Source organism: Schistocerca serialis, chromosome 1, assembly GCF_023864345.2.
Source record: "Schistocerca serialis cubense isolate TAMUIC-IGC-003099 chromosome 1, iqSchSeri2.2, whole genome shotgun sequence".
In the NCBI taxonomy this organism is placed as follows: Eukaryota; Metazoa; Arthropoda; class Insecta; order Orthoptera; family Acrididae; genus Schistocerca; species Schistocerca serialis.
The window spans coordinates 895,150,541-895,163,640 of NC_064638.1; the positions used below are offsets into that span (position 1 = coordinate 895,150,541).

At 37.2% G+C, this 13,100-nt stretch overlaps 1 protein-coding gene across 2 annotated transcripts in view; it reads right to left on the bottom strand.

Annotated features, from left to right (window-relative positions):
- LOC126411634 (cadherin-87A) overlaps positions 1 to 13,100 on the bottom strand; it is a 709,414-nt gene that overhangs the window by 184,357 nt on the left and 511,957 nt on the right. For both annotated transcript variants that reach the window (XM_050081378.1, XM_050081379.1), the window contains 3 exons: positions 11,613 to 11,725; positions 10,534 to 10,731; positions 61 to 216 (listed from right to left, as the gene is read on the bottom strand). In XM_050081378.1, coding sequence (XP_049937335.1) covers positions 61 to 216; positions 10,534 to 10,731; positions 11,613 to 11,725 — 467 coding nt within the window. The remainder of the gene's footprint in view (positions 1 to 60; positions 217 to 10,533; positions 10,732 to 11,612; positions 11,726 to 13,100) is intronic.

Sequence of the window (13,100 nt, forward strand, 5' to 3'; positions counted from 1 at the left end):
TTTGCTGTTTAAAATATATATTAATAAAAAAAATGCAACTTCAATGCATTTGCTACTAACCAGCAGTATAAATTTCCTCTGATTTGGATTTTCGTAATCCAGTGAGCCATTGGAAACTCGGATGCTTACAGGAGTGGATCCAGTTGCTGATTTTGGCTCAACATCAAACGCTCCAGAGACATCTTCCAGTCGCAAACTGAACACAGAATTGTTGCCCTGAAAGCAACATAAGAAAAACACAAATTATTTATACTCAAGGTGAAAGAAGCTGTTCTGATTCTTGGTTGATCCATTGGATTTAGCTACGATAGCAATGAACAAAAAATATTCTTGTAAAAACTATAATGGAGCAAATAAAGATGTAAAAATTATCCGCGTACGAAATGACTGCTCATACAGGCACATATGGAAGGGTGCATAGGGTAAATGCACCATAATTCGTACCTATATCTATTTTTGTTCCTTGGCTTTTCTCGTCAATCAACTGCTGCAATTTGGTGGTGAATGTAGGAAATACTAGCACAGATAGTATTAGTCAGGTGGCAACAGTATCATTGACATCTAGTGACATCTTTATCAAAGAGGTGATTTTGTTTTGAAATGTGCAGTTCGGTGCAGCACCATAAATGTTCAAAAATATTATATTTAAGTATCATGTTATGTAATTTTACATCGTATTATTACCTATGTATAGTCTGCTTCTCTTTTTTTAACACTGTCTAGTGGCATTATAGTCTTTCTTTTGGTTTTGTTGGAATCAGCAACAATGTTTTAAAGGAACATTTAATCTAATTTTGTCCCCTTTAAGGGTCCTAATTTTGAAATTTGGAACAGCTTTCATTTTATAAATCTCTTAGGACCTAATTATAGCTGATGTTATTTATTCATTTATTGTGCATATTTCAATGGGAAAATGCAAAGACTGGAAACATAAAGCAATGGTTGAAGCAGTAAATGTTGTAACAGCAAAGAAGATGGGTTACAAAACTGCATCAAAAACCTTCAATGTACACAGAGGCATGCTGAAAGACTATATCAAATCTTCTCATTCTCCTGAAGAAATGTTGAAAAAGAGGATTGGACAGTCACCAGTATTGACACATCTTCAAAAAAGGAGGACTTGGAAAAAGATTCATTGAATGAATCAGATATCCCCTATGCATCAACATATGATGAGGATTCTGATGATGGTGTAGAATGTCCTATGTGCGGTAAAACATTTTCAAGTGATACCAAAGAGAGGTATGGCTTCAATGTTCTTGCCATTTTAACTGGTGTCATGAAGTCTGCACATCCATGCCTAAGAAGAGGAATTTCTCATATGATTTTTTTATGGATCAGTGATTTATGCTATAATTTTTTAGTGTTTTTCTCTGTATTTGAAGGTACTAAGATGATATATGGAGGCAAAATAAGGAATACTTTCATAAAAAATTTAAATTGCTACTGTGTTTGATTTTGATTAATAATTGTTTTGTATTCATTTCTTATAATCTAATGATCATAAAACCTGTTTCCCAATATTTCAAGATTATTTCATGAAATTTCCCACATTATTACTCCTTATCAGATTTTAGGTACTGGCAGAACATCTTAAGGGTACGTAATTTGGGTACTTTACCCTACATATTAGCTCCCAAAAGCAGAGGTTCCTTGCCCAGCAAGAGATGAAAATGTGTTTCCTATTTCAGAGATGAAATACGAAAGTATGACAGAACTCTGGACTCTAAGTCACAGGAGACACAGAAGTGTAGACAATAATGAAATCAATGAATGAAATGGTAGCAACGTGTAGGATCTGAAAGTCAAAGAAGTTTGATGAAGCAAATATGTTCACTTATGAGTCATTTGGAAAGAAATAACAGAACAGAAATATAAAAATGGGCAGCAGTAAAGGAAAGAAAGAAACAATAGGGGAAAAAGAGCAGCAAAAAAAAGTTTGAAATGTAAAATAAGGCTGGACATGTAAATACTGATCACAAAAAAGTCAGAAAATGATGGATGAAATAACGGATGTAAGAAGAGAGTAAACACAGTAGAGTAAACGTTGGTGATGCACTGGTAACTGAGGTTGGTAATTCCATGAATGTCTCTCCTTTTGATGTAGCCGGTCATCATAGTTGTAGGTGTGAGGCTGCACAAGTATTGCACTGCAGGTTACCACAAAGGAGATGAAACATATGGTGAGAAAATGGCTTAATATATGGTTTATATGTTAGGTTTTTCATATATTGAACTCACTATTTTATAATTTCTTCTGTATATTTTCAGTATTTTGGACGTTGTCACTATTTAGCTTTTCTCGGGTTCAGTAATTATTGTATTCTTATAGCTGAAACAATGAGTAATTGGGCAAATAAGCTCAATGAGTCAGAAGCTGACTCTTGAGGAAGTTACATGTATGTACAAGTGAGAGAAGATATAGGACACAGAAAGGTCAGATGTGATAGGTCAAATATAATACTGTGAGTGATCGGAGTAACTGTTATTGTGAAAGTTGTTTTTCAGCACCACTGGCCATCTATCTACCACAATCCAATCTCCACACCTCTTTTTCTGTACAGGTGTCTAATGCCAGCTTTCTTTTGTACATGGTCTCTGCTATTTTTACATTCCAACCCTTTCCATGTTTATAGGTTCTTTTCTACCTTCCTGGAGGTCTCCATGCCCATAAATGACTAACATTCAAATGGCAAGTCCAGAATGGAATGTAACGATATTATGAAAAGGAAAGTTGCTACACACCACATAGTGGAGGTGCTGAGTTGCAGATAGGCATGACAAAAAGACTGTCACATATAAACTTTTGACCAGCAAGGCCTTTGTCAAAAATAGACCACGTGTGTGTGTGTGTGTGTGTGTGTGTGTGTGTGTGTGTGTGTGTTATCCAGTTTTTACAAAGACCTTGCTGGCCAAAAGCTTATTTGTTGTGCCTATCTGCTACTCAGAATCTCAGTTGTATAGTGAGTAGCAACTTCCCTTTTCATAATATTGTAAAATTCAAATGGAATTTCGAAAGGAGAAACCTCTGTGCAATCTTTCCTTGCACACAGGATGAAAATGGAACTACTCCTACTATGCGTGTGTGGTTGCATTTAAATGGTGATCATTTGCCTATTCAAATATATAATATATAAATGAAAATGACCAGTTTTTGAAAATACAACTATCTGATATATAAAAAAATCTATTCACCAAGCAGTGGCAGGAGAACACACACATAAAAAGGTATTACAATGTGCTAACTTTCTGAGTCAGTGTCTCCTTCTTCTGGCAGACTTCGGAGAAGTTGGCCAGAACCCTGGGTCAGGGAAGACTTATCAGACACCAATCCTTTTCCTTCATCCTTCTTCCTTCCTCTTCAACTCTTCTGCCAGTAGAAGGAATGATTGGCTTTGAAAGCTAGCAAATTGTAATACCTTTTTTTATATGTGTGTTCTCCTGCAACTGCTTGTTGAGTAGAATTTTTATCTATACATATTTCCAAGCAGATGATACACTTTATTTGATGCTAGCTGCATGCTGCCTTCACAATGTTGTAATTTTAATGGTGAGCAGTGTATAAGTCTAAAAACTTCTTATTTGAAAGATCTTCCTATTAATATTAATAAGCAAAGCCTTGCTACCTTTTACACATATGGTAGTGAACTTGATACATTTTCATACAATTTACCAGTGTCATAGTTCCAGATAGCAAAAGTAAGTTTAAAAAGTGATAAGTACTAACTACAAGATATTAAATGGTAATCTGATCTAACATCAGATGTAGGTTCTGAACATGATATTGCTTACAATGAGCTGACAAAAGTCACGGAATAGCGATATGCACAATTGCAGATGGAGGTAGTATTGCATACACAAGGTATAAAAGGGCAGTGCACTGGGAGAGCTGTCATTTTATGAAGGTGATTCATGTGAAAAAGTTTCTGAAATTATTATGGCCACATGACAGGAATGAACAGACTCTGAACGCAGAATGGTAGTTGGAGCTACACACATGCCCAGTCCATTTTAGGAATTGTTAGGGAATTCAATATTCTGAGTTCCACAGTGTCAAGAGTGTGTTGAGAACACCAAATTTCAGGCATTACCTAGCACCATGGACAATGCAGTGGCCAATGGCCTTCACTAAATGACCAAGAGCAGTGGCATTTGCATAGATTTGTCAGTGCTAAGAGACAAACAACACTGTGTGAAATAACCACAGGAATCAACATTGGACATATCGGGAATGTACCCATTAGGCCAGTCAGGCAAAATTGGCATTAATGGGCTGTGGTAGCAAACGACCAATACGAACACCTTTCTAACAGCACGACATTGCTTACAGCACCTCTCCTGGGCTCGTGACCATATTGGTTGGCCCCTATACAACAGGAAAATTGTGGCCAGATGAATCCCAATTACAACTGGTAACAGATCATGGTAGTGTTTGAGTGTGGCACAGACCCCATGAAGACATGGACCCAGGTTGTCAACAAAGCACTTTGCAAGTTGTTTGTCGCTCCATAATGGTATGGGATGCATTTACATGGAATGGACAGGGTCCTCTGGTCCAACTGAACTGATCACTGACTGGTACTGGTCACATCTGGCTACTTGAAGACCATCTGCAGGCATTCATGGACTTCGTATTCCCAAATAATGACAGAAGTTTTATGGATGACAATGCGCTATGTCACAACTGAGAATTTTAGAGAAAATCTCAGTCTGCTTTTACATAAGTTCTCCAATTATACAGTAATCATCAGCAGAGACTTTAATCATCCAACAATCAACTAGAAAAATTACAGTTTTGTTAGTGGTGGCTGTGATAAGATAAGCAGTGAAACATTATTAAATGCCTTCTATGAAAACTATCTTGAACAGATTGTTCGAAACCCCACTCATGATGGAAATATATTGGATCTGATGGCAATAAACAAACCTGACCTCTTTGAGGATGAACACATTGAAACTGCTATCAGTGACCACGATGCAGTAGAGGCAACAATAATTACCAGTGTACAAAGCACAACTAAAACAAGAAGAAAAATACATATGTTCGGTAAACTACACAAAAAGCAGTAGTGTCATATCCAAATGAGGAACTTTAAACTTTAGGCACAAGGCAGGAGCATGAAGAGGAAATATGGCTCAAGTTTAAAAGAACAATTGGCCATGCATTGGATAGGTATGTACCCAGTAGAACAGTTAATAATGGGAGAGGCACTCCATGGTATACAGTCACTGAAAGTATCTGAACAGAGAATACTGTATAATAAGTGTAAAACACAGTAAAAGACAGTAGATAGAGATATGCTCAACAAAGCTCATTTGGCTATCAAGAGAACAATGCATGAAGCCTTCAATGCCTACTGTAATGGAATATTGACAAATGATCTTTCACAAAACCCAAAGGCTGTTAGTTGCATCAAAGTTACTGTCCAGTCAACAGAAAACAATAAAGGAAATGAAACAGAGTAGTGAAGCAAAAGCTGAAATCTTTCACTCTGTTTTCAAATGTTCCATTACAAAGGAAAACCCAGGAGAATTGACATAATTTAATTCTCGTACCATATTGGTTGGCCCCTAGACAACAGGAAAATTGTGGCCAAATGAATCCCAATTACAGTTTGTAACAGCTCATTGTAGGGTTTGAGTGTGGTACAGACCCCATGAAGACATGGATCCTGGTTGTCAAGATGAATGAAATAAGTATTAGTGTCAGTGGAGTTGAAAAAGAGCTGAAATCCTTAAAACTGAACGAAGCTCCAAGGTGCAACCTAATCCCTAGAATTTGTGACTGAGTTAGCTGTTTTTCTAAATATAAGCTATCGTAGATCTCTTGAACAAAAAACCATGCCCAGTTCTTGGAAAAACGCACAGGCCACACTTGTCTACAAGAAGGGTGAAAGAAGTGATCCACAAAACAACCATCCAATATACTTGATTTTGATTTATTGTAGTATCTTAGGACACATTCTGAGCTCAAATATAATGAGGTATCTTGAACAGAATGATCTGCTCCATGCCAACCAGCACGGATTCTAAAAACATCTATCTGAAAACTTTAGATCAAGGCAGGCAGGTAGATGTAGTATTTCTCAATTTCCAAAAAGCGTCTGACTCAGTACCATGCTTATGATTATTGTAAAGAATACAACAACATGGGATACCACATGAAATTTGTGACCAGACTGAGGACTTTTTGATAGAGGACACAGCACGTTATCTTGGATGGAGAGTCATCGTCAGATGTATAAGTAACTTCATGTGCGCCATAGTTATCTATGATGAAGTGCTGTCTGAAAGAAGCTACATAAATATTCAGTCAGATCTTGATAAGATCTCAGAATAGTGCAAAGATTGGCAACTTGCTTTGAATGTTGAAAAACGTAAAATTCTGCACTTCACAAAGTGAAGAAACATAGTATCCTATATCTATAATATAACTAACTCATACAAATATCTGAGTGTAATGCTTTGTGGGGATATGAAATGGAATGATCACATAGGCCCAGTCGATGGTTAAAGCAGGTGGAAGACCTCAGTCTGTTGGTAGAATACTGGGGAAGTGCAATCAGTCTACAAAGGCTTACAAAGGTTCTACAAGGCTTATTAATCACTTGTGTGACTCATTCTAGAATACTGCTCCAGTGTATGGTACCCATACCAAATAGGACTAATAGCAGATAATGAACATATACAGAAAAGGGCAGCACAAATGGTCACAGGTTAGTTTGACCTATGGAAGAGTGTCACAGAGATCTTGAAGAAACTGAACTGGTAGACTCTTGAAGATAGAAGTAAACTGGTTTTAAATGATGACTCTAGGCATATACGAGTGTTGGAACTTTAATAGTGGCAACTATTTATTTACAGCTTGTACAAAATAGATATGTGTTTCAAAGTTTTTGACCTTCAGAGTAGTCACCAGCATTGTGTATAACCCGTTGCCAGCGATGTGGAAGTCAAAGGATACTCTTAGCAGTGCCAGTTGTGTTGACAGTTCGAGTGGCACAGTCTATTGCCTGATGAATTTGTAGCAGTCCTGAAGTGAATGCCATGATGTGTTTCCTTCAGTTTAGAAATCGCGTTGAACTCACGAGGCCTCAAGTCAGGGCAGTGCAGTCGGTGGTATAGCACTTAGCAGCCCCATCAGTCAAAGAAATCAGTAACAGCTTGCACTGTATGTGTTTGAGCATTGTTCTGCAAAATGATGGCCAGGACCTGCAGAAAGTGTCATCACTTCTGACTCTAAGCTGGTCGTAGGTTGTGTAACAAAAATGAACAGCATAGAGACAGAAGTGATGACACTTTCTGCAGGACCTGACCATCATTTTGCAGAACAATGCTCAAGCACGTACAGTGCAAGCTGTTACTGGTTTGTAAGACTGATGGGGCTGCTATGTGCAATACCACCTACTGCACTCCCCTGACTTAAGCCCTTGTAAGTTGAACTCCATTTCTAAACTGAAGGAAACACTTCACAGCATTCGCTTCAGAACTGCTACAAATTCGTCGGGCAATATACCGCACTGCTCGAACTGTCAACACAACTGGCACTGCTAAGAGTATCCTACGACTTCCACATCACTGACAACGGGTTATACACAATGCTGGTGACTGCTCTGAAGGTCAGTAAAACTTTGAAACACGTATCTACTTTGTACAAGCTGTAAATAAATAGTTGCCACTATTAAAGTTCCAATGCTCATACTACAATCCTCTATGCATTGCTCACATGTTGATCATGAGGACAAAAGTAGTATAATTACAGCAAGTATAATCATTCTTTCCACACTCCATATGTGAATGGAATGGGAAGAAACCCTAATAACTGATACAATGGACAAAACCTCTGCCATGCACTTCACAGTGGTTTCCACAGTGTAGATATAGATGTAGAATACATGAACACTTTCTTTTTTAGTCCTATTCATGCAACTTAACTTAAAAATTATTTTGTTTGCAGGTTATTAGTTTTTAAATAGAAATTTGTCAATGGAATAGAAGGAGAAATGAGCATAGTTTAGGTTTAAAAGTTGCTTTGCTAGCTGTAAGACAGTTTATGTTACTGGGCAAATGATCAGAAATATTTGTTGCTGCATATTGAACTCCTTTCTGAGCCACTGATAGCTTCCTCTGGTGTTGTAGGTGCGGACAACACTATTCTTCCAAAACTGTGAGGGATTATTTATGATTAATTTCATTAGTGATTATATGTATTATGATGGTGTGGTTAAAGTGCACTTTAAATTTTGTCAAACTTGATGTGTTGAGCTATTATCAAAACATGAAATATTTAAATTGCATTGTTACTCAGAATACCAAAACACAGTTTTCACAGATGTTGATCAAAGAAATTTATTGGGATTTTTACAACACAAGTGTAATATACAAATCTTAGAAAGTCACTTTCAAAGAAAAGTAAACATTAAAATGTGACTTTACAATTAAGTTTTAAAAACAATTTCTACGTTCATGTTCATTGTACTGTTAAAGACGGGAATGATAAATTATTACTGATCATTACATAAATGCAAAAGTATTGTGTGAAAACCAACAACATCTGTTTCGCATCTTTTTCATTTGTCACCTATGTATCGATGTTAAACTGTAACCTTATTAATGATTGGGCTAAGTGTGCCATGTCTGGTATGAACAAGCCAGACGAAGATACATTATTTGGAGGTTACAGAGCACAGATATACTTTTGTTAAGTGCATTAAGTTGTAGTATTGCATAGTAGTGATGATTATGGTGGAACGTATATCATATTGAGTTGAGGTAAACACACTGACTGAAAACATTAGAGAATTCTACTAAATTTAAGACCAGCATTTTATTTGTGATAAGATAGATCCATTATGCCCTGAACTGCATGGCGGAGATTATGAACTTGGAGAAGACAACCATGTGGTTTCAACACCAACAAAAACATCGAGAACTAAGTTAAGTATATCAGCTTGCTTGCTTTTTCCCACAAAGTATGGAGTTGGTAGTGATGCCTCACGTAAGGCGTGATGGCACATGCTAATTCCAGTCGAGATAGCAAGTAACCTTCCACATTACAAGAGGGATTCTAATATTCACCAAGAGTGTGCCAAGTCCAGATAACAGTTGGCTATATTTTATTCCAGAAAGCTCAGATAGAAGGGTCACTGGTGGGCAGCACTAGGTGCCGCCCATGTACACCTGCATTGTTAAAACACAAGTTACTTCCTACAGTACTGATACAAATGAATATGTTCTCCTGTGCTATAATACAATTATGGAGACTAAGCAACATATCTCATAGGAGGTTCACATACTTGCTTTGATGGAGGCCTTGGTGTTAAGGAATCATGAGAAAGTTTACTGGGGTTCCATACCCTTGTAGCTTAACTACCATATGCATTATGCATTACTTTCATAAGATGAACATCTTAGTCCCTTCAAGTTTCTGGGGTGTTGAGAGCTGATAGTACACTTAAGTCAAATATGATCAATATTTTTTACAGTCCAAGCTTGATGAACTGAAGGCATTGTGTGAGAGCCACTGCCTCTGCAGTAAACACTAACATGAAATGAGGGTGGGAATATGGCATGCTTGGAGATGAAGGTAACCTGCAGGTGGTTGATCAGATATTTTCAATGTCTCAGTGAATCTTTTAATCACATCTTGTCACTTCATTTGAATTGCTGTTTTGAGTATATTATTAATCTTTATCTTTCACTCAGGAGAAGCAGACAGAGGCAGATGTCATACGTTTGGATTTTTTACAATGTAAGCATATATAAATGCTGAATGCATCTTTAATATTGAAGTCCCAATAACTTGATGTGACTGACAGAGCATTGGTCTACATGCTTTCCAAGTTGTGCCCTGTACCTGGATAATAGTTGGCAACAATACCTTTTTCTGACTGACCTACTCTTACGATACATCAGTGTTTTTTGCATCTACCTTTAATGGTGCAACACACTTAGCAGACGTATGATTCCCAACACTGAAAGGAACCTTGTGTGTTCATTGTCCCCGTAGTCTGAGGTTATTATTTACAGAATTCGGCAATGTTTACACTCAACTGAGATGGACAGAATAAACATTTTATTTGGTGTTTCTTGAGAAACCTGCCAAATCTGAATGAGAAACCACTGATGTAAGGTCAGGAAAGTGCTAACCAGTAAGCTCTCCTACCTTGAACCAGCCATCATTTAATCCACAAAATAATTAGTGTGTTATTTATGAGAAAATTATTATTGTTTTTACTATCTGTAACAACAACTGGATAGGATAAAAAAATATTTTATAGAGTAGTATGATAATGAAAAGTCCTGGGTACAAATGATGGACAGAGTAACAGTAGTTATTTACACTGCACAGTTGTGGCACTGAGCAGGTGAGAGGCAATAAACAAGACTGAAAACATTACCAAGATTTCAAACAATGCACGGACAAAGTTTTTTTGAGTTGCTTATTTTATAAAGAACAGTGGACAAACCCATGAAAAATATCAGGATGAACGAACACTTGAAACTATATACTATTTTTTTTAACCCACTTACCACGTCAGGGTCTTCGACATTCATATCCAAGTGCGGCAGTGGTGTTCCTTCTGGCACATTCTCAGGGATTGTAATGCTGTATTCACGGCTATTAAACCTTGGAGCCTCATCATTAACATCCTTTATAGTGACTGTAACTTTTGCGGTGGTTACTGTTAGTGGATCATTTTCACTTATATCCTTTACAACCTCTCGAGCCTTTTTATTAAAAGAAAGACATATCTTAGTTTTGATTCACTTCAGATATACATAGTAACCAAAGGTCAAAAAATCAAACACTGTGAAAGAATACATGATTATTCATAAATTGTCTGTTAGTTACGTAAGTCTCCCAGTTTATCAACACTGTCAACGCTGTATTTAAACTTATTACCAGGTCTATGATTCCAGAGCCCTAAATAATATCCAAATTTCTTGTATACAGTTTATTACTAATGTTATTATAATCATCATTAATTATTGCAAAACTAGAAGCTGCATCACAAAATGAGTATTCTTTGCAAGAAAAAATTGACACTAGGTATCACCTACCAAATAATACAATTTTTTGGACTTAACAACCCAAATCACACCACATAGTTGAAGGTCAAAACAAGGTGAAACATATCTAGACCAACTTTAATATACTCTCTGAAAATTTTATTTCTGACAATTCTCACAGCTGTGCTGCAAAGTGACTTCAGTGGTTATGGTAGTATTCTGTGTTCTATTTATAAATTATATATGATTTCACTATACAGTGAAATCTCAGTAGGTGCATTTTACATTGAAATGTTTTACCAATGTAGTTCTTTAAGAACTTATATTTGAATTGTATGATATTAACGCCTCTGTAAGGAATGATAGATATATTTACAACCACATTACAAGTTTAACTGTTATTCTAAAATAAAAGCAAAATGTACAAATTTCATCTTTAACTGTTTCAATGTTGATGAAAATGGCTCTTTTGCTATATGCGACTAAGGAGCAGTTAAGATACAGAAACTCATAACTATAATCTTTATTATTGTGAAAATTCTAAAATATAAATATTTTTAATACCAGTTAAAACTCTACACAAAAGAAAATCTGCTCACTTTCACAGTAAGTGTCAAAACACCAGTGGAATCCTCTAGAGCTTCTTTGTCCAATGGTTTTGCTGTGCGTAGCTCTCCTGTTTCAGGATCCAGCAGGAAGTAGTTTAATGGATCTATAACATAAAAGAAATACATTGGGATATTCACTGGGACACAACAGTATATTTAATTGGTGGCGTATAGACAAATCTAACTAAAAAGTATTGGGCAGTTGTCAAAGAAACTAAATTGTATCACATTTTTCTAGCTCACACACTACCACATGCATGCACACACACACACACACACACACACACACACACACACACACACACACACACACACAAGTGTACTTCCATGTGACCAGGACATCACTGACAGTTTGCAAGCAGGTGCCCAGGAAGAGGCTTTTGTGTGTGTATGTGTGTGTGGGGTGGGGGGTGGGGGGGGGGGGGGGAGGGGACTGAAGATTCATGGAGAATGTGGAGTGGGACTGGAAGAAAAGGTATGCAGGGCAGTATAGGGGATATTTCTTTCTATCTTACAATTTTACCTAGTGTACTGTTCATGTTTTTTTTTTCAAAATGACATGCTATTATCAGCTTTTTATGTGGTTTTCACATGCTGTACTTAATGATGACTTACTTGATTACCACTCACTCTGCTATAGTTTCTTCACAGCCTCTTATGAGTATGACCACCAATAAATCAGCTGTCTACTTAAATGAATGACCACGGCCAAATTATGGCCAATAGCACTGATGACAACTCACTGGTGAAAGAAACAGCTGAGCACAACAATTGTGACTTCAATGGCTGCCTCACATCCCATGTCATGTAATCTGGATCCTCCTTCCAAATCCCAGTTTCTCTTAACTTTGTAAACAGAAGGATGTGGTGTAAGGACAATCCTTACAGCATATCCTTCTATCTAGCAATACTACTGGATTCAATAGCTGCTAGAGCCTGACCAAAACCTCCCTCCATCACTGTCCCCATCAGCCCATTCTCTACTTCATTAATTGTATACTCACACCCTCCTCTCTGCAGTCTCTCTCTTTCTCTGCACTATCTCCTTCTCCTACCTAGTCCACTACTCCAAATCATGATGCATACAGCTCGTCAGTGCAACATTCCTATTCCGTGCACTTGCTGCTTCTTGCTCCCTGCCATTAACCACCTTAACCTCCAACCCTTCCTCTCCTTAAATTCCCACCTTTTTGCAGTTTCTTCAGTTTTAATATACAGTCATAACCAATACATTGTGGTCAGAGTCCACATCTGCCCCTGGAAAAGTCTTACAGTTTAAAACCTGGTTCCTAAATCTCTGTCTTACCATTATACAATCTTTCTGATACCTTACGGTATCTCCAGGCTTCTTCCATGTATACAACCTTCTTTCATGATTCTTGAACCAAATGTTAGCTATGATTAAGTTATGTTCTGTGCAAAATTCTACCAGGCGGCTTCCTCTTTCATTCCTTACACCCATTCCATATTCACCTGCTA